Below are 23265 nucleotides of genomic sequence, written 5' to 3' on the forward strand. Positions count from 1 at the left end.
TATGACGTCGTTCTCCGAGTATTTGATAGTTATCAAGACAATGTTGCTGTCGAGTTCTCGTACTGGAGCTCATCACTTTCCAGCGCCCAGGCAGAAAATGTCTTTGGCGCGTTCCTGGCCGCCATCACCTCAATTCCACAGTCGACCACCGTCGATGACGTCCAACTCATGGATGAGAGTATGAAGCAGCAGATCCAGCAATGGAACTCGCAGCTGCCAATGCACGTCGATACTTGCACCCACGACCTCATTCTTGACGCGGCACAAGACTATCCTGATGCACCTGCCGTCGAGAGTCACGATGGCAGCTTGTCCTATGGCGAATTCGATGTCATGACTGGAAAGCTTGCCGCTCACCTCAAGAGCCTGGATGTCGGCCATGGGATCCCAGTCGTGTTCCGAATGGAAAAGTCGCTTTGGGCTATTGTCGCCATGGTCGGCATCATGAGAGCCGGGTGTCACTTTGTACCTCTTGATCCTGCCTGGCCCGTCGAGCGTACTCAATTCATCATCGACAATGTGGGAGCTAGCATCTTGCTGACCACAGAGAGTACTCCAGCACTACCAGTTCAACACATTAATCACACCGTGGTACTCTCTCCTGAGCTTCTCAACAAGCTACCAACAGAGAATTCCTTACTACCCCATGTCAAGCCCAGTGATCCTGCGTACATTTTATATACATCGGGTAGTACAGGTCAACCCAAGGGTGTGGTGGTAGAACATCAGACGCTCAGTTCCAGCTCAACGGCTCACGGGAAGGCCATGCTTATGGACAGGCAGACTCGTGCTTTCCAGTTCTCCTCATTCACTTTCGACGTATCTCTGGGCGAGATTATGACAACCTTGGTCCATGGTGGTTGCGTCTGTATCCCATCCTCTGATGATCGACTCAGCAACATCAGCGGTGCCATCTCCAAGCTACGCGCCAATCAACTCTTCATGACCACCACGACGCTAGGCACTTTTAGTCCTGAGGACTGTCCCACCGTCAAGACTGTTGTTTGTGGAGGAGAGTTGTTGTCGCAGGCTATCAAGGATGTTTGGGCTCCTCACGTGAATCTTCTTCACGGGTACGGACCGACGGAAGCATGCATCTACGCTGTTTCTGGCCACGCAAACGATCCAACTCTTCCACCCTCCGTCATCGGCCATGCAATGGACGGCAATCGAGTTTGGGTCTGTCGTCCAGACGACCCACGTATCCTGAGTCCTATAGGAGCATTGGGTGAACTCATCATCGAGGGCCCTATAGTTGCGCGTGAGTATTTCAATGATAGTGACCGTACTAACACTTCCTTCTTAGATCGAATCCCCGAATCGTGGGGTACACCGTCTCCCTATCGCCTGTATCGCACCGGAGACCTTGTTCGCTGGAACATGGACGGAAGTCTGACGTTCTTCGGTCGTCATGATGGACAGTTGAAGGTGCGTGGCCAACGATGCGAGGCAGGCGATATTGAGAACCACCTCACCACTATCGAGCCCGATATCGCCCACTGTGCTGCTCTTGTACCAAAACAAGGTGCTTGTGCCTCTATGCTCGTGGCTGTCCTATCGTTCAAGACGACTCATCCAGTCTTGAGCACGACCACGGGTGAAGTGCAGCTCCTTGACACCCAACAAGTTTCTGGCATCATAGCCAAGCTTCAAGAGAGCCTTGCCCAGCAGGTCCCTGGCTACATGGTGCCTCAGGTCTGGCTTCCAGTAGTATCTCTCCCTTCAACAACAGCCTGCAAGACTGATCGTCGCCGTGTTTCTCGATGGGTTGACCAGCTCGACAAAGCTACTTTGGACAACGTACTCAATCTTGCAACCACGCACTCTGCCACGCCTTTGGCAGACAGGAGTCCAGTGCACATGATGCTCGCAACGGCATGGGGCGAGGTTCTTGGTACTCCTGTTGAGTTCATTCCTGATGATCGATCCTTCTTTAGCCTTGGTGGTGATTCCATCCTGGCTATTCTGGTTGTCAATAGGTGCCGCGCTCAAGGTATTGAGCTTTCTGTCAGCGACATTCTTCGAGGCCGTACCATCAATGACATGGCCAACAACATCGCCATCTCAGAGCAGCATTCCACATCCGACTCTTCCACGCAGGGCCATGTCACCGCTGCCCATAGCCTTGCCCTTGGAAGTGGCTATGACTTGGAATCGCCTGTACTTAGCCAATCTCGTACAGCGCAGCTTCAACTCGCCAGCTCCATCGATCAACACACCCTCGAAGATGCTGTCAGACAATTGATCCATCTTCACCCAGCCCTTCGAACCACATATGTGAAGGAAGACGATGCTTGGTTCGCACGAGAGAGTACAGATGTGAGCAAGGTGCTCTTGTTTGTCTCCCATGACGGCACCGAAGCAAAGTCTTCAGCTTTGCTTGATGCCACTGAGGGGCCCCTACTAGCTGTTGATTACTTCCCAGGCCACAACAGAGTCGCGGTATCCGCCCTTCACATCACGCTCGACTTGGCATCTTGGAACCTCGTGCTCAGAGACCTTGACTGTATCCTATCGGGATCTCCTGTCATTCCCCACGCCCGTCCAGCGATGGACACTCGTGCCTCACCCAGTCATACCGATGAACCCTCGGTAGTTGCTAATCTGGACTACTGGGAACTTGACCCTGAGGAAACCTACCTACCTCACGAGTCGAAGTATGAGCTTCGAATTGACGCAGACGCTTCTCAACTTCTCTTTGAGTCTTGTTCTCGCTCCATGCTGACGGTAGTGGACGTTGTGGTTGCGGCAGCTGCGGAATCATTCTCACGAAGCTTCACGGATCGTACCGTGCCCGTGATTCACGCTGCAGACACTCCACGTACCCATGTTGGATATGGCGATTCGGTGTATCCAGTCCAACTCACCAATGACTTGGTATCATCTGGCACTGCTGTAGTAGCAGCGACGGCAAAGAACGCTCGTCTCGCTTCCTCTAAGGAAATCTCTTCTTATATGGCTGAGTCTTATACGCCCAAGGTTCTTGCCGCTCGTTTGCCTGAGATTCTCGTCAGATGCCTCGACAATGCCAGATTTCAGGGCAATCTGTTACAGCAGCAAGGAGACGATCTTGATACCGCCACCCTTATTCCCTCCTGTATCAGCATCACAGTCAGCCCCAATGACGACAAGTCTCTCGGTGTTGTAGTGGCGCACAGTTGGGACCTTGGTCAGCAGAAGAAGGTTCGCAAATGGGTTCGGGTACTTCAGACAGCTCTTTTGGACACGATTCGAGCGGTTGCCAGGGCCAACTTTGTGTCTCCTGCCGATTTCCCTCTTGTCAAGGTCTCCGATGACAAGGCATGGGAACAACTGCGAAGTACCATTAACGAAGCCGTCGGTCCTTCCGGCCCGACTGTGGAGGATGTGTACCCTTGCTCTCCTGTACAGCAGGGAATGCTCATCAGTCAAGCCAAGTCCACTTCGTCCTACACAGTAGACGTTGTATGGAAGATACATGCCCCATCTGGCTCCCCCGCAGTCTCCATTGCAAAATTGGAGAATGCCTGGGCCAAGGTAGTCCAGCGACACTCTGCCCTGAGAACAATCTTTGTTGATGGAAGTGCCGCCAACGAAGCGTTTCTTGCCACCGTCTTACGCAACCCGTCGGCTCGTGTCATACACCAGACAGTCGTGGGTGAAGACGCTGTCGAATCTCTTTTGGCATTTGATCCAGAACTCCCCGTCGCTTCTCACGAGCCACCTCACGTTTTGACCATTGCGGATGCACAGGACAAGATTTTGGTCCATCTGCGCATCAACCATGCCGTGGTAGACGGTATCTCACTTGACGTGCTACAGCGTGATCTACATCGCGCCTACGTCGACGAGGTCGGCTCTGAATGGTCCGTCTCGGACCATTCATTCCGTGATTATGTCGCCTATGTCAAGGCACAAGACTCAGACAAGTCTCTTGACTTTTGGAAGAACCGTCTCAACACAGTCTCGGCCTGTCGCTTCCCACAACTCCAAGTACCCGATGTTGCTATCGCAAACGAGAAGCGTATCTTCAAGACCCAGATCGACGATATCGCACCTCTTCTCAAGTTATGCCAGACTAACGGCGTCTCTATCTCGAATCTGGCTCAGCTTGCTTGGGCATTGGTGTTGCGCGGCTATACCAACAATCACCACGTGTGCTTTGGCTACATGACCTCTGGTCGTGATGCACCTGTCAGTGGCATCGAGAGCGCTGCTGGAGTCTTTATCAACCTCGTCATCAGTGACCTTGCGCTGGACGACGCCATGACCGTTAAGGAAGCCTTGGAGTCCTCTCGCGCGGGCCTTGCCGACAGCATGGATCATCAGTATTGCCCTCTTAGCAAGGTCCAGAAAGCCTTGGATATGGGCGGTGAGCCCTTCTTCAACACTGTCTTGTCATGTTACCGCGAAGACGATGTCACTCCATCCAAGACAGGAGTTGCTGTTGACTTGGTTCATCTGGACGATACGAGCGAATTTGCCATCGCAGCAAAGATTGCTTATACTCGTTCCACCATGGAGCTCAGTCTGACATACAGAACTGAGGTCATCTGTCCTGAAGCAGCGGATGTGATAGGCGACGTCTGGCTCCGAACACTTCAGTCTCTGCCGTCTCTGTCTGATACCAAGATATCCGACATCAGCTTGATGGACCCTCTCAGTAGCAAGCTAGTCAAGAGATGGAATGAGCATGTACCTGGTCCCGTAGACGCTTGTCTACACGACATCATTACAGATGTCGCTCGTATTGAGCCTGACAAAATGGCTCTTTACTCTTCCGCGGGAACCCTTACATACGCTGAACTGGACGAATTTTCGACCCGGCTTGGTCATCATTTGGTCTCTATGGGTGTAGGCCCCGAAGTCATTGTGCCTCTACTCTTTGAGAAGTCCATCTGGGCCGTTGTAGCCATGCTCGGTGTTCTCAAGGCTGGAGGCGCCTTTGTGGCTCTAGATCCAGCTCACCCTGCTGAACGCTTGGCACTCATCATTTCGGATACTGGAAGTCCAGTGATGGTCATGTCCGCCAACCAGGCTACTACTCCTCTCGTCACTGGGGACCTGTCTAATTTGGAAGTGGCCATGTTCACCGTAACGCATGAGTCTATTCTCGAGTTGCCAGCTCTCAGCGACAAGCCTTGTCCAACTGTGACTCCTGACAACGCTGCGTATGTCATTTTCACCTCGGGTAGCACAGGCAGACCAAAGGGCGTAGTCATTGAGCATCGTGCTGTGAGCACCGGTACCAAAGAGCACGGTTCTCAAATGAACTACACCAGCACCTCCCGAGTACTACAGTTTGCTTCATATGCCTTTGACGCCACCATTGGCGAGGTCTTCACAACGCTCGTCTATAACGGCACCGTCTGTATCGCCACAGAAACAGAGCGCATCGAAGATCTTACTGGCTTCATAAACCGAGCTAATGTCGATTGGGCCTTTTTGACACCTGCAGTCGCCAGAATGATGACTCCAAGCGACGTTCCAACGCTAGAGACTTTGATCTGTGGTGGTGAGCCAATTGGTGATTTGACCCCTCGCATCTGGAGTGAAATCAAGTTCATTCAAGCGTACGGTCCGACAGAGACGTGTGTCTTTGCATCCATCAGTGATCGCCAACATCGAGAGGTGCGTCCAGCTATCATCGGCCACATGATGGGCAGCGCCGCTTGGGTAGTCAGCCCCAGCAATTCGGACCTCCTCGTTCCCGTAGGTTCAGTCGGTGAGATGCTCATCGAAGGCCCCATCCTCGGCCGTGGATATCGAAACGACCCCGACAAGACAGATGCCAGCTTTATACGGGATCCCGAGTGGTCGGTGCATTACCCAAGGCATTCCAATGGGCGCCGTCTCTACAAGACTGGTGACCTGGTGAGGTATAACCTCGATGGTTCAATGGACTTTGTTCAGCGCAAGGACACACAGATCAAGATCCGAGGTCAGCGAGTTGAGGCTGGTGAGATCGAAAGTCACGTCACCAGTGCCCACAAGGACGTACAGCATGTCTACGTGACCTTTGTCAAGAACGGTAGACTGAGCTCGCGTCTTGTGGCTATCATCTCGTTGAAGGGCTTCGGCTCGACAGAGTCGTCAAGCTCAGGCTCGCTCCAAGTCTTGAAGGGCGACGACTACGACAGAGCCAAAGAGCTGTTGCGTACAGTCACGGAATACCTTTCCTCGAAGTTGCCGAGACACATGGTCCCCGCCGTCTGGGCAGTCGTTGAAGGATCCTCAGTTCCTCTAACGACTTCTGGCAAGATTGATCGTCGCCTGATGACAAACTGGCTGGAGAAAGCGGACGAGGACCTTGTAAGGCAGATTCTTGCTCTTGGTCAAGAAGAATCTGTCTCGGATGATTCCTTGACTTCAACAGAGGTTACTATACGCTCCGTCTGGGCTCTAGTTCTGAACCTGGACCCCCAAAAGATCAACAGCGAACATCGCTTCTTCAGCCTGGGCGGCGACTCGATTACCGCCATGCAAGTTGTGTCTCATTGCAGGAGTCAAGGCATTGCGCTCACTGTGAAGGACATCTTCAAACACCAAACAATTGCGTCCCTCGCCGCGTTTGTCGACTATGATTCAGCAGGGAAGATCGGCGCACCCGCCACGGGTAACGAGTTTGACCTTTCGGACCCAGTCGAAGAGAGTTTTGCTCTGTCGCCAATTCAGAAAATGTTTTTTGACATTTATCCTGATGGCGTTAACCATTTCAACCAGAGTTTCTTGGTGCAGATCGCGTCGGGGAACAAGGTCGCGTCGCCTACCCTACACGCGGCACTCAACCAGCTTGTCAGTCGTCACTCAATGCTTCGTGCCCGGTACACCAGAAGTCAAGGTCAATGGGTCCAGCGCGTTACAGATGACGTGAATGGATCGTTGCAGTACCAGGAGCACAAGAACACTAGTCTTGGCCAGATAAGCAACCTTATTGATTTGGCCCAACAATCATTGGATATCCAACATGGTCCCCTTGTTTCTGCGAAGCTCATTCAATTGCCTAGTCGTCAGATTCTAGCCCTCGTGGCTCACCATTTGGTAGTTGACATGGTTTCCTGGCGCGTCTTGCTTGAGGAACTTGAAGCTATATTGACCGGTAAACCTCTTGCTCCGGCATCCGTACAGCCCGTGCCATTTCAGGCGTGGGTTCGAGTTCAATCAACTCTCGCCGAGGAATTATCCGCACACAATGTCCTCCCATATCCCGTTCCCGAACCACGCCAGGACTACTGGGGTATTGATCTAGCCAAGTCCAATGGCTGGGCCTCTACACGCGAGATAAGCTTCGAGCTTAACGAAGCCATGACCAAGGCTATTCTGGGACCTTGCAACGAGCCTCTGCAGACAGACCCTCAGGACTTATTCCTTGCTGCAGCGTTCCGATCTTTCGCCCAGGCTTTCCCCGACCGGCCCCTCCCAGCCATTTTCACAGAAGGTCACGGCCGTGACGCTGATGTTGATGTCGATCTCTCTCGCACAGTTGGATGGTTCACTTGCATCGTTCCCGTTGCGCTCGCCCAGGATGTGCCGGAGGACTTGCTTGAGACTACCATGAGGATCAAGGATTCTCGCAGATCGGTCCCTGGCCACGGCGTACCCTACTTCTCGTATCGGTACATGTCTGGAGATGGAGTAACTGGGAATGAGTTTCGACAACACGACCAGATGGAGATCTTGTTCAACTACCACGGTCAGTATCAGCAGCTAGAGCGAGACGGTGCTCTCCTCCAGACAATCCCCGAGGGGGAATTTGCACAGCGCGATGTTGACAATTCAGCACGCCGTTTGGCTGTCTTTGACATTTCAGTTGCTGTCGTTTCGGGACGAGCTAGAGTATCCATGCTGATGCCCCAAAGCTTGGCACCAACTCTCGCGCAGCAAGTTGAAGTCTGGAGCGATTCCTTCCAAGACAAACTTGCCGATGTGGTCTACAAGACGAGTACCATGAAGTCAGAATTTACCTTGAACGACACACCGCTGATCAAGGATATGTCCTACCCCAATCTTGCCGAGATGAAGACTCTTTGTCTTGAGCACACTGGTAAATGGGGACCTGGAAGCATCGAGGAGATTTTCCCCTGCTCGCCCATGCAGGAAGGCATTTTACTCAGCCAAATGCGGACTCCCGATCTTTACGACGTTCGTTTTGCCTTCGAGGTCTCCTCCCACGACAGCAGCCCTCAAGTGAGCCGTCTGCACGAAGCCTGGGAACAAGTTGTCAAGCGTCAGCCCATGCTTCGCACCGTGTTTCTGCCGAATCTTCGTGGCAGTGGATCATTTGACCAGGCCATTCTGCGAAAGACTCTTGCTACAGTTCATCACATTGAACTGGAGGAACTTGCAGAACCATCTAGCCATCTCGTCAAGAGGGTCCTCGAGACTATGGAAAAGGCACCAGCCAGCAGCTTCGAGTATGGCAAGGTTCCTCACGAGTTGAGCATTTACACTGTTGGCGATCGCATGTTTATCCTACTTCGATTGAGCCATGCCTTGGTCGATGGAGCATCTCTGCCATATATCATCAAGGACCTTCAACAAGCATACATGCACAAGCTCCCAGCTGCTCCTGGTCTCGGTTACAGGGAGCTGGTTTCCTTCATCCAGAAACAACCCATGGATGAGGCCCTCGAATACTGGAGTGGATACCTTGATGGTGCTGGCCCATGTCGCCTACCACTTCTTCTTGATGATGCTGTGATCCCATCTCCTGGCAAGTTGGAAGCACGAGATATTCCTGTTCCTGTTCCTGATGCAAAAGCCCTGCGATCACTTTGCGCCAAGTACGGTGTTACAATGGCCAGTATCTTCCATGCAGCCTGGGCTCTCATCCTGCGTGCATACATTGGCGACGATGAGGTGCACTTTGGCTACCTCGCCTCAGGTCGCGATGCTCCCATCCAAGGCATCACCAGCCTCATTGGTCCACTGATAAATATGCTCATCTCCCGTGTCAACTTCGATCGTTCCAAGACGGTTGCTCAGCTTCTTCAGGATATCTGTGAAGATTTCGCTTCTAGCATGTCGAACCAGTACGCATCGCTCGCCCAAGTTCAGCACAGTCTTGGCCTAGGCTCTGAACCGCTCTTCACTACCGTTGTATCATTCCAGCGACACGACCCCACCAGTGCCGGTGCAGACGGTGGTAGTGATGGTATCAAGCTGACGGGAATTGACTCTCGCGACCCTACCGAGTATGACGTCTCTCTCAACGTTGTCGATTCGGATCAAGAGCTTTCCTTCACTTTCACCTACTGGACTTCCAAGATCTCCTCTGCTCATGCAACACACATGATTCGAGCCTTACTATCCGCCCTGACCAGTTTCGCTGAGAATGTTGATCAACCTATTGTCAATGTCAACCTTGTCAGCCCCGAGACTCGCTGCGAGTTGGACTCTTGGAACGCCATTGGTATGCAGGAACTTCATACGGAATGTGCACACACTCTGTTTGAGCAGCAGGTTGAGAAGATTCCTGACCAGCAAGCTATTTGCGCCTGGGACGGCAATTTTACCTACCGTGAGCTTAACGAGGCTTCCAATGCCTTTGCCCATCATCTGTATTCTCTCGGCGAGGCCACACCCAAGCCTGACGAATTTGTTATCACATGCTTCGACAAGTCGGCTTGGGCGACTGTGTCTCAGATGGCTATCCTAAAGGCTGGTGCGGCTTTTGCTGCTGTTGATCCAACTTATCCTATTGTTCGCGTCAAGACCATTGTGAACGACTTGAGAGCTTCTGTCCTGTTCACAGAGACAAAGTACAAAGATCGTTTCCAGGGTATTTTTTCAAAGGTTATCGTTGTGGATCAAGAGATGTTGGATTCTATCGGCGGCCCTCAACTTGATGCCCCTTCAACCCCGGTGAACGGAAACAATCTGTCATACTCCATCTTCACCTCCGGTAGCACGGGTCAACCCAAGGGCATCTTGATCGAGCACCAGTCTTTATCGACTGTAGCAAAACACTTTGCCAAGCCCTATCAAATCGACCAGAACACCCGAACATTGCAGTTTGCCGCCTACACATTCGACTTGTCTGTCGGAGAAACGTTCATGACCCTTCTCAACGGAGGTTGTCTCTGCATAACGTCTGAACGTCGTCGACTAGAGGATCTGACTGGAGCGATCAACGATTTCCAAGTCAACTGGGCCTTCTTGACACCAACTATGGCAGACATTCTGGATCCAGCCCAGGTTCCCAGTATGAAATCGCTCGCCTTGGCTGGAGAGGCTGCTACGTCGGAAAACATCCGCAAGTGGCATGACAAGGTTCATTTCGTCATTGCATACGGTCCTGCTGAAACGACTATTTGCTGTAACGCCACAGATGGCGTCAAAGCAACTAGTGACCCTGCAAACTTTGGTCCTGCTAGGGGTGCAGGCATCTGGGTGGCGGATATGGATGATCCCTCTATTCTGTTACCAGTCGGTGCGGTAGGAGAACTCCTTGTCGAGGGTCCCATTGTCGGGCGAGGCTACGTTGACCCCATCAAGACGGCAGAGGTCTTTATTGACCCTCCTACGTGGCTTACAACACAGTATCCAAGAGTCTACCGATCTGGAGATATTGTGCGGTATAACCCTGACGGTACTTGCTCCTTCGTTCGTCGGCGAGATAACCAGGTCAAGGTCCGTGGCCAGCGTATCGAGCTGAATGAGGTCGAGGTCCATGTATCCCAAGCTGATGCAGACCTACAACACACGGTTGTCCTGCTTCCCAAGACAGGTGCTTGCCAAGGACGTCTGACCACAGTGCTTTCTCGTCACCAACAGCAAGAGAAAGTTGAAGCACAGCGAGTGTTGTGCCCTGTGACCAGCGAGGAGGACAGGAGTCGCAACTCCACCCTCCGAAACAAGTTATCGTCAACGTTGCCTGGGTATATGATACCCAAGATTTGGATCACGGTGGAGCAGCTACCTCTTACCACCAACGGTAAGATGGATCGTCGAAAGATCCAGGACTGGGTGCATGCCCTTACGGAGCAAGAACTAGCAGCAATCGTTTCATCGACAGAAACGACAGTTACAGGAACGCAAGATACAAGGAAACTTACGCCCATGGAACAGCAGCTTGTCAAAGCCTGGAGCCAGGTCCTCAACTTGCCCGCCAGTTCATTACCGCTAGACCAATCCTTTACCAGTCTTGGAGGCGACTCCATTTCCGCGATGCAGATTGTTTCCAAGGCCAGAGAGTGCGGCGTCACTGTCTCAGTTGACAAGGTTCTTCGCAGCGAATCTCTTTCAGAGCTTGCCAACCATGCGCGTTTCAAGGCTCTCGCCCCCAACAGCAACGGGATACAATCCCTGGTCGTGGAGAAGACAGAGCCGTTCCCTCTGTTGCCAATCCAGCGCATGTTCTTCGAGATGAATCCTTCTGGCAACAACCATTTCAACCAGACTTTCACGGTCAGACTCTCCAAGACTTTATCTGCTGAGCGAATCGAGTCTGCCATTACCACCGTGGTGAAGCATCATCCCATGCTTCGTGCGCGCTTCCTCAAAGATCACAACAGTGACTGGACTCAACAGATTGTACCTGATGCTGAGAGCAGCTTGGGATTCCGACAACAAAGCTTCGCGTCTCTGTCCGATGCGGTACCTGTTCTTGATGAGTTGCAGACTAGCCTTGACATTCATAATGGACCACTGGTGGCATCCTGTCTTATCAACCTTCCTGATGCTCAGGTACTCTCCCTCGCAGCTCACCATCTGGTCGTCGACCTTGTATCCTGGCGTGTCATACTGTCTGACCTCGAGATTTTGTTATCATCCGAATCTAAATCTCTTCCATCACTTGCTCCCGCAGCTGTCACGATGCCCGCTTGGACAGATGCCCTCCTCTCGCGAGCAAAGGACTACAATGTCGAATCAGTCCTTCCATTCACTGTGCCATCAGCCAACTTTGGCTTTTGGGATATGGACAATGGCCGGGAGAACGTCATGGCGGATACAGTTGTCATCCAGTCACGTTTAGACGCGTCTAGCACAGCAGCACTGCTAGGACGCGCCAACATTGCCTTTAGAACAGATCCAGATGACTTGATGTTAGCGGCCCTGGTGTTTTCCTTCCTCCGCGTCTTCCCTGAGCGATCGGTCCCGACCATATACGCTGAGGGTCACGGTCGCAATGCATGGGATGATAGTATCGACTTATCACGCACCGTTGGTTGGTTCACAACTATGTACCCCCTTGTTGCCTCCGCGACTACTCGCGATCTTGTTGAGACAGTTCGTCAAGTCAAGGACATAAGGCATAGCATTCGCGACAAGGGATTCCCGTACTTTGCAAGTAGATATCTTACCGCGCAAGGCCGAGATGCCTTCAAAGAGCATACCAACATGGAGGTTCTCTTCAATTACCTAGGCCAATACCAGCAACTACAGCAGTCTGATACCGTTCTCCGAGAGCTTCAAGAGCCACTCGAGATTCAAGATGCTGCGCCAAGTACACCTCGAATGGCACTTATCGACATCCTCGCCGCTGTCGAAGGCTCCGAGATGGTCCTGTCAATAGGCTACAACGGAAGAATGGGCCATCGAGATCGTCTACAACTCTGGCTCAACGAGTACACCGCCGCCCTACGATCTCTGTCAACAGAACTCCCCACGATGTCTCCCTCCTTCACTCCAGGAGACTTCCCCCTCCTTGGCATTGATGATGCTGGGCTCAAGTCCCTAGCCGCGACGTGCAAAGCCAAGGTTGGATCTTTGGACCCAACAATGGTCGAATCAATCTACCCGTGCTCGCCGTTACAGCAGGGTATTCTTGTCAGCCAGGCTCAGGATGCCAAATCCTACATCGTCTACGCAGCATGGAAGATCCGCCCTGCACGTGGAACGTCGTTCAATGTCAACCAACTGAAGGATGCCTGGCGGCGACTTGTGCGCTACCACCCCGTGCTCCGTACTGTCTTCTGCGAGAACGGGACATCCGACGGAGGTCACGCCCAAGTCTTGTTGAGGGCTGATACTGCTGCTGCCGAGCCCACCATAAAGGAGATTCAGTGTCAGAGATCTGACGTTGCCGAGTTCCTAAGATCCTCAGCTTCATCCCTACCAACAGACAAGCCACCCCACATCTTGTCCATCTGCACCACCGATGACGACACTTATGTATCTCTTCAAGTCAGCCACGCCTTGATTGATGGTACTTCTATGAACCTGGTGATGGATGATCTCGTGCGTTCTTACAACGGTAATCTGCAAGGATCCGGCCCATCATACAACGACTACATCTCCCATATTTGCAGCGAACCTATTGCTAGATCGCTCTCCTATTGGACGGAAACTCTTGCCGACACTCAACCTTGTCTCTTCCCCGTCCTCTCTACTGAAGGTACTAAGAGAGTGTTGAACAAGATCACACTTGATGTTCCCAGCAGTACCACCGATGCTATGCGCCAACTTGGCCGCGCGCATGCTATCTCAGTCTCCAACATCTTTCAGTTGGCCTGGTCACTCGTGCTCCGGGCTTTCACAGGCTCAGATAGTGTTTGTTTTGGCTATTTGACATCTGGCCGCGATGTACCAGTGGACAGAATCGAGGCAATGGTCGGCCCATTGATCAGTATGCTCGTCTCCAGCACCCAATTTGGGTCTAGCGATGACGAGGCACAGTCCGCCCTGGATCTACTCAAGTCGATCAATCGCAGCTATATTGACAGTCTACCTCACCAGCATTGCTCACTTGGAAGCATTCAAAATGCTCTGGGTGTTAGCAACACAGGTCTCTTCAATACAGTTATGTCTCTGCAAAAGATAAACGAAGAGGCCGAGACACCAGAAGAGTTTGGTTTCGACCTTTTGGATTCGCACGACCCCAGCGAGTACAACATGACTCTCAACATCCTCGATTTCAACAACATTGTTGAGTTGCATTTCACATATTGGACAGACAAGCTATCAGATAGCTATGCTTCGACGGTTGTGGACGCTACACTCCGCGCAGTAGAAGCTATTGTCAAGGACCCAAGCCGCAAAATGCCCGTTGTCGATCTCGTGGGCGATTCCGAACGCCAAGGCCTCGTATCCCGAATCAACCAAGATCACCCAACCTTGCAGACGACCGTACACGCTCTTATCGAAGCCCAAGTGAAGGCAATCCCAGACAATTGTGCCGTCACCTCATGGGAGGGCGATCTATCATACACAGAGCTCGACCATCACGCCACCCGCCTTGCCGTACACTTACGTAGTCTCGGCGTTGGGCCTGAAGTCACAGTTCCATTGTGCTTCAAGAAGAGCATCTGGACTGTTGTTGCCATATTGGCCGTGATGAAGGCCGGAGGTGTCTTTGTACCTCTGGATCCTGCTCATCCGGCTGATCGTATAAAGGGAATTGTGGAACAGCTCCCATCTCGTATTGTTGCACTCACATCACCTCAATGCGTCCTCACAGTCGCCCATCTTGTCGACAACACCATTTCCGTCGATGCATCCTCTATTGCGCAACTGGAGAACGTTTCGAGTGCTGAGTCTCTGTCTCCTGGAGCCACACCGTCCAATGCGGTGTACATCATCTTTACTTCTGGTTCAACCGGTCAGCCTAAGGGAGTTGTTCTTGAGCATAGTGCCGCCGCTTCAGGAACAACAGCCCATGGACACGATATGTCTTACAGCCGAGACTCAAGAGTCCTTCAATTTTCTTCGTATTCTTTTGATGCCTCTATTCTGGAGATTCTTACAACACTCGTGTACGGCGGCTGTATCTGTGTCCTATCTGAGGAGGAGCGCATTAACGACCTTGTTGGGGGTATCAATCGACTTCGCGTCAATTGGGCATTCCTTACTCCGGCCGTTGCCATGATGGTCGAGCCATCGCAAGTCCCTACTCTTCGTCTTCTTGCCCTTGGAGGCGCACCTCTATGGCTTGCAGTCTTGCAGAAATGGACTGCAGTAGGCACAATTCGGGTTGTTAATGGCTATGGACCTACAGAATGCTGCGCACTCTCCACGCATAACTACTATAGCCGATCCTATATGAGACCCGAAGTCATCGGTAAGGCCATGGGCTGTAACACATGGGTAGTTGATCCCCGGGATCCCAACATCCTCATGCCCATCGGCGCGGTGGGTGAACTTCTTATCGAAGGACCTATTGTGGCCCGAGGCTACCTCAATGACCTTGTCAAAACTCAAGATGCCTTCTTGAATGGTGTATCGTGGCTTCCTAGCGGTCGATTATACCGCACAGGTGATATCGTCTCCTATGCTACCGAAGGGAATGGGGACAAGATCTCTTACATCCGCCGGAAGGATACCCAGGTCAAGGTCCGCGGTCAACGCATCGAACTCGGAGAGATCAGCTACCAGATTGGCGCTTCACATGGCAGTATAGTCGCTCATCTTGTTGTACTTGGATCTCGAGGCAAGTTCTCTGGACAAATCGTTGCCATCTTTGCCTTGGACGGCTTTCCCACGCATCAACAAGGAAACGACGAACCCCTACAGCTTCTGGATAGTCCTCAAGACCTTGCCAAGGTTAGGGCTATCATTTCGGAAGTGAGCGAGTTTATCAGTGATAAGTTGCCCTCTTCTATGCAGCCTTCCGCTATGGTTCCTGTCAACCGCATGCCAATCAACACATCTGGAAAGATCGAAGCCCGTCGCGTCAGCGCTTGGGTAGACGGCCTCGACGATGCAACATACGCCCGCATCATGCGTATCGCTGATGAGCCCGATGATGAGCCCGATAACGAGCCCGAGGCCAACGTCATTCAGAAGAGCGAGGCTGAAGACATTATACGGGCCGTGGTTGCCGAGGTGGTCAACGTACCGCTGGAGCAGATCCCTCTACGCCGCTCCTTCTTCGCAATTGGTGGCGACTCCATCTCTGCCATGGCCGTCGTTTCTCGCTGTCGCAGTCGTGGTATCACGTTTACCGTCTCGGATATCTTCAAACACAAGACCATCACTGCCCTCGCGCAATTCGTCAGCCAGTCCACTCAACAGATCACCAAAAAAGATGGCGATGGCATCGATAGGTCCGATAAGGTCAATGTGGATTTCTCTCTGTCTCCTATTCAACAGATGTTCTTTGATATGTACCCAGATGGTGTCAATCACTTCAACCAGAGCTTCTTGGTCCAGCTTCCGAGCACAGAGGCTTTGACCTCGACGGTTGTACATGAAGCCATCCGTCAGCTCGTAGATCGACACTCGATGCTGCGTGCTCGGTTCAGTGACGAAGACGGCGATTGGGTGCAACGAGTCACTCCTTCTGGGGATGCCAAGTCACTCAAATACCAAGTGCACAATGGGGTCAACGTTGACCAGGTGGTCAAGTTGATTGATGTTGCACAGACCTCGTTGGATATTCGCACAGGTCCCGTCATGGCGGCTTCTCTTTTGAACCTAACCGACAAGCGACGTATCCTAGTCTTGGTCGCCCACCATCTTGTCATCGATATGGTCTCATGGCGTGTTCTTCTGGAAGAGCTCGAAGTCATCCTGTCTGGCAACGGGCACTCGCTACAGAATATGCCGACGTCACTACCTTTCCAAGCTTGGGTCCGCACTCAGCCCCGTAGAGTGTCGAAGTGGAGTCCATCGCGTGTGCTCCCTTACGATATTCCGAAGCCCCGAATGGACTACTGGCTAAAGCGAGGAGAGGACAATACGTGCGGTGACACTCGCGAATTAGGTTTTACCTTGGACGCGGATGCAACAAAAGCACTCCTGGGTTCTTGCAATGAAGCTTTCCAGACCGACCCCCAGGATCTCTTCCTCGCAGCTGCCTTTCAATCTTTTGCGGATGCCTTCCCCGATCGTGGTCCCCCGGCCATCTTTGTTGAAGGCCACGGGCGTGGTGACGGTGCTTCTGAAGGCCTAGATCTCTCTCGAACAGTTGGATGGTTCACCTCCATTGTTCCAGTTGCCTTACCAGACGGTGTCGTTGCTACCAACGTTGTCGATACCCTGATGAGGATCAAAGATGTCCGCAGGTCGGTTCCAGGCCAAGGCGTGCCTTACTTCTCCTACCGGTACCTCTCCGCAGCTGGCGTGAGAAAGTTCCGGAACCATGACAAGATGGAGATTTTGTTCAATTACTTTGGCCAGTATCAGCAGCTCGAACGCGATGATGCTCTTCTGAGACCTGTTGTTGGAGACGAGTTCCCTCAGTACGATGCCGATGCCTCCGTTGAACGCCTCGCCATCTTCGACGTGGCTGGCGCTGTAACCTCAGGTCGGGCTTCAGTAACTATCACTATGCCTGGAACCTTGGCTAAAGCTCGCGTTGACGGCGTTAGTCTTTGGCTTGATCGTCTTAAGCACCACCTGACAAGTCTCGTTCAAGTCACGAGCGACATGTCAACAGCCTTCACTCTCCATGACCTGCCTCTGATCAAGAACATGTCTTACGACGAGCTGTCTGACATGCGGGAAGTATGCCTCGAACATACCGGCCTTTGGGGTCCCGGTGCTATCGAGGAGATATTCCCATGTTCTCCCATACAGCAGGGTATCTTGCTAAGCCAGGCTCACAGGCCCGACCTGTACGATGTGCGAGTCGCTCTTGAGGTGAGCTCGCGCAATGGTTCACTCAGCGCCCAAAGCCTGGGAGATGCCTGGAGACATGTCGTTCAGCGGCAGCCAATGTTGCGTACCGTCTTCCTACCAAACATGCGTGGCAATGGCTCGTTTGACCAGGCTGTCCTACGGGATCCCGTACCGTCGATTCGACATGTAGATCTAGGAGACGCTACGGACGACGAAATGGCTTTACAGACAGTCAAACAGTCGATAGCCGAGACCAAGGGCGACATATTTTCCTATGGAAAGCTACCACACGAGTTTACAACTTATACGATCGGCAATAAGACATTCGTGTTTATTCGCCTCAGTCACGCCTTGGTAGATGGTTTCTCATTGCCGATAGTGCTGAATGATCTTCGGGAGGCCTTTGCCCATCGCCTCAGTACCACTCCCGGTCTCTCCTACCGAGAGTTGGTATCATTCATCAACGAACAGCCAGCTGATCAGGCTATCGGACACTGGGTGGACTTTCTCAAAGGCTCAACTCCCTGTCGCCTCCCTCCTCTCCTCGACGACGCCAGTGTGCCTTCGTCGCCCGAGCTACTAGCGATAGAGGTAGAAGTGCCTTGTTCCAATGCGCTGAGAGCACTCTGTGCTGAACATGGCGTCACTATGGCCATTGTCTTTCAGCTCGCTTGGGCACTCGTCCTGCGTGCCTATACTGGTGAAGACGATGTCATGTTTGGGTACCTTACATCCGGTCGAGACGCGCCTATCGAAGGTGTAAGCACACTTGTCGGACCTCTTATCAACATGCTCACCTGTCGCGCCATCTTCAACGATCGCAGCAAGACTGTCCTGCAGCTACTTTCGCAATTGCAGGACGACTTTATCAACGGAATCTCTAACCAACACGTATCGTTGGCTGAGATCCAACACCATCTTGGCATCGGCTCAGAGGGTCTCTTCACATCCATCATCTCATTCCAGCGTCACGATGCTGCTGCAGGCGCCGCAAACGATGACGACGGCCTACTCAAGATGACACCGATAGATGGACGTGACCCTACTGAGTATGATCTTTCGGTCAACGTGCTCGATGAGGCTGACAAGGATATACAAATTCACTTCACCCACTGGACGTCCAAAGCCTCTCCTTCCCACGCAAAGCATATGATGCAAGCGCTTTCAGCTGCCCTGGTTGCTATCTCTACCAAGCCCAATCAACCTTTGGTCAAGGTCGACTTGGTTGGTGCCGAAACACGACGTGAAATGGATTCCTGGAACGCCACTGGGATCCAGTTCGTATCCGATGAGTGTATACATAACATCATCGAGAGAAATTCTCAAGCTATGCCGGATCGTCAGGCCATCTGTGGCTGGGACCGGACATTTACGTACGGCGAGCTTGATCAGGCTGCCAATGCCTTCGCCCACCATATACACTCCCTGGTTGACCTCAAGCCCGATACCTTTGTCGCAACCTGCTTTGGCAAATCAGCCTGGACTATCGTCGCACAGCTAGCTATCCTCAAGAGCGGCGGCGCATTTGTTGCCATCGATCCTACGCATCCCGCTGATCGCGTCGAGACCATTTTGTCCGAGTTGGGATCACCCCCAATCTTGCTGACCGAGTCGAAACATCAAGATCGTTTCAAGACGTTGTTCCCGAACATCGTCACTGTCAATGAGGACACTCTCAGCTCTCTGAGTGTTCCCAATGGTCCTCCTTCGACTCGTGTACGCCACAGCAATACGGCTTATGCCATTTTTACTTCTGGTAGTACTGGTCGACCCAAGGGCATTGTCATTGAGCATGGATCCCTATCCACAGCTGCACTGACACATGCTGGCCCGTATCAGATCACGAGTGATACCCGGGCTTTACAATTTGCTGCGTACACATTCGACGTATCAATCGGAGAGACTTTCTACCCGCTATCTCAGGGAGGCTGTGTTTGTGTCCCTTCAGATGCCGCTCGACTTGAGGACCTAGCAGGCGCAATCAATGGCCTATCTGCCGATTGGGCATTCCTAACCCCGACTGTTGCTGATCTCCTGGACCCATCACTTGTCCCTGGCCTCAAGACGCTAGTCTTGGGCGGCGAAGCACCCACATCTGTCAACATTCGTCGCTGGCATGATAAAGTATTCCTCATTAGTGGCTATGGCCCTGCAGAGACTACTATCTGGTGTAACGCCACAGGTCGTCTGAATGGAAGCAGTGATCCTGCTAATCTTGGCCCGCCAATGGGTGCCCGCGTCTGGGTAACTGATGCTGACGACCCGTCCGTGCTGCTCCCTGTTGGAGCCGTCGGAGAGCTCCTTATTGAAGGGCCTCTGGTTAGTCGTGGCTATACTGACCCCGAAAAGACCGCGGCGGCTTTCATTAGTCCACCCGGATGGATGACCACAGCCTATCCAGGAAAGCTCATCTACAGAAGTGGAGATATCGGTCGTTCTCGTCCTGATGGTACCTTCTCGTTTGTACGCAGACGGGATAACCAGGTCAAGGTTCGCGGTCAGCGTGTTGAGCTCAACGAGGTCGAGGTGCATATATCACAGGCGGAAACTAGCATTCGTCACGCTGTCGTGCTCTACCCGAAGAGCGGTGCTTGTCAGGGTCGTCTCACTGCAGTACTATCTCATCATTCTCTGGGAGGTGAGGAACTGGAACAAAAGCAGACAGTGCCTGGCTCGGGGGGTATCATTGCTGTGCAGAGTGATGAGGCCATATCCGCCAGCGACTTGATCCAGGACAGACTTTTGTCGACGCTACCTCCATACATGATTCCCAAGATTTGGATCACTGTTGAACACCTGCCATCTACAACCAACGGCAAGATGGATCGTCGTCAGATCTTAACCTGGGTGGAATCGCTAACCGATGACAACTTGGCCAGCATCGTCCAACGCAAGTCTAACATGACTGGATCAGTTGAGTCACCGACAAAGCCCAAGACCAAGATGGAAGAGCATTTCCTCCAAATTTGGTCTAACGCTCTCAATCTGCCCATTGATGCAATTCCCCACAACCAGCCCTTCACCAGCCTCGGCGGAGACTCCATCACCGCTATGCAAGTCCTCGCGAGGGCGAGAGAACGCGGCATCACTACGACTGTCCACGATATCCTCCGGAGCCGATCTATCGCTGACTTAGCTGGCCGCTCTCGTTTTAAGAACATTCAATTAAACGGATCTGAGGATTCGAAGGCTTTGACTGTCATTACCGATCAGCCGTTTGCCTTGTTACCTATCCAACGACTGTTCTTCAGAACTCAGACCTCGGTCAACCACCACTTTAATCAGTCGTTTATCGTCTGCCTTTCGAGACCTTTCACGGCTGATCAGGTCCGTATGGCTATCAGAGCTATTGTTGAGCACCATCCGATGCTTCGTGCAAGGTTCCTTGCCGATGGCAATGAATGGAAACAGAAGATCTCTCCAGATATCGCTGGAAGCTTCAAGTTCCAACAACACCATTGTTCCAGCCTACCTGACTCTGTCGAGACTCTTGATGATCTACAGGCCAGCTTGAATATCAGTCAAGGACCATTGCTTGTATCCTGTCTTCTCGAGCTCTCAGATGGCCAAGCGCTCTTCCTTGCCGCCCATCATCTCGTCGTCGACCTTGTTTCCTGGCGTGTCATCCTGGCCGATCTGGAGAAGCTTCTGGCGGCCACTTCGGGCACAACAAGTCTCCCATCGCTCGAGCAAGAGGGTATCTCAATGCCAGCATGGACAGAGGCGTTGATACAAAAGTCTACTGAGTATGACATCAACTCTGTGCTTCCTTTTACGGTTCCTGCTGCCGACTTCTCATTCTGGGACATGGATCCTACCAAGGAAACGAACATCATGGCAGATACCGCCTCACTCCAGGTGCGCGTTGATGGTGTCAGTACTGCAGCGCTTCTCGGTCCTGCCAATGCAGCCTTCGGCACAGACCCAGACGATTTGATGATTGCAGCCCTTATCTTCTCTTTCCGAAGTATCTTCCACGAGCGTTCATCAATCCCAGCTGTATATACAGAGTCCCACGGCCGCAATGCATGGGATGATGGCATCGACCTATCGCGCACTGTTGGCTGGTTGACTACCATCTACCCTGTAGCTGTGTCTGACATTGACAATGCAGAACGTGACCTTCTGCGTGTAGTCCGGCAGGTTAAGGATATTCGTCGAAGCATTCCCGGAAAAGGACTGCCCTACTTTGCATACCGATACCTAACTGAAGAGGGCCGGGCTGCATTTGAGCACCACGATGAGATGGAGATTCTCTTCAACTATCTGGGACAGTACCAGCAACTGCAGAAAACCGACACGATCATCCAGCAAATCGGAGAAACCACTTTAAGCACACAGGACGCTTCCGATTCCACAAACCGATTGGCTCTCATGGATGTGGTGGCAGCAGTCGAAGGTTCTGAACTGGTTCTGTCTCTTGGATACAACACAAAGATGCAGCACAAGCATCGCTTCCAAGCGTGGCTGGACAGCTTCAAGTATATGCTGGAGACCCTTGCGTCCCAGCTCCCTGTCATCCCAGCGACATTCACTCCCAGCGATCTTCCTCTATTGTCTCTAGGAGAAGATGGCCTCTCTACACTCGCAGCTGCTTGTCACGCCAAGGTGGGTAGCTGGGGCCCCGATGTCGTCGAAGCCTCCTACCCTTGCTCCCCGTTACAACAAGGCATTCTTCTCAGCCAAGCCAAGGACGAGTCAGCATATGTGGTATCTGGCATCTGGAAGGTATCTCCTGCAAAGGGAGGATCGCCAGTCAATCTGGATCAACTACAAAACGCCTGGCGCCGTCTTGTCCAATATCATCAGATCCTGCGTACAGTGTTCTGTGAAAGTGGCAGAAATGACGGTATTTACGCCCAAGTTGTCCTTAGAGAGAACACCACAGAATCTCAGCCTACGATTGAGGTTCGAAAATGCGATGGACCTGATCCTCTCGCATTCCTCCACTCATCGACCCCAGCGCTACCATCAGACAAGCCCCCCCACGCGCTGCTCATCTGTGATGCTGGCACTGATGTATATCTTTCATTCAACATCAGCCATGCATTGATGGACGGAACCTCCTTGGGTCTTATGATGGACGATCTACTTCGCGGGTACCATGGAACGTTGGAAGGAGTTGGACCTTCCTATGAACCCTACATTGCTCACGTCTACAACAAGCCCGCATCCGAGTCCCTCTCTTACTGGTCTGACACACTGGCCAACGCTCGCCCTTGCCATTTCCCAGTTCTTGTGGACGCAGAGGGAGATGACACGGTGAGGTCGCTGAACAAGATCATGCGCCCCGTCCCAGGCGTCGAGGCCATGCGCCAGCTCGGCCGAACCCACGGCGTGTCCATTGCCAACTTCTTCCAAGTGGCCTGGGCATTAGTCTTGCGTGCCTTTACGGGCTCTGACGATATCTGCTTCGGTTATCTTACTTCAGGACGCGATGTTCCTGTAGACCGTATCGAAGAGATTGTCGGTCCTCTTATCAGCATGCTTGTTTCAAGTGCCGACTTCAGCATGAGTGATGGTGCCCCCTCCGCAATTGAGCTGCTACAGACAATGAATAGCGCCTACGTTGACAGCCTTCCCCATCAACATTGCTCATTGGCCGACATACAGCGCGTGTTGCGTATCGGCAACAAGGGTCTTTTCAATACCGCTTTGTCGCTGCAAAGGGTGACTACAGGAGACGAGACTCAAGACCAGATTGAGATCAACGTTGTCGAGGGAGATGACCCTAGCGAGGTAAGTGAACTTGAATCTACCCTCACAGGTAATACGTTTGACTAA

At 52.4% G+C, this 23265-nt stretch overlaps 1 protein-coding gene across 1 annotated transcript in view; it reads left to right on the forward strand.

Annotated features, from left to right (window-relative positions):
• FGSG_13878 (uncharacterized protein) overlaps nt 1-23265 on the forward strand; it is a gene marked incomplete at both ends in the record, with an annotated part of 34078 nt that overhangs the window by 2634 nt on the left and 8179 nt on the right. Inside the window, one exon of the mRNA XM_011327080.1 lies at nt 1-23220. Coding sequence (XP_011325382.1) covers nt 1-23220 — 23220 coding nt within the window. The remainder of the gene's footprint in view (nt 23221-23265) is intronic.

The sequence above is a fragment of the Fusarium graminearum genome, chromosome 3, assembly GCF_000240135.3.
Source record: "Fusarium graminearum PH-1 chromosome 3, whole genome shotgun sequence".
Classification (NCBI taxonomy): domain Eukaryota; kingdom Fungi; phylum Ascomycota; class Sordariomycetes; order Hypocreales; family Nectriaceae; genus Fusarium; species Fusarium graminearum.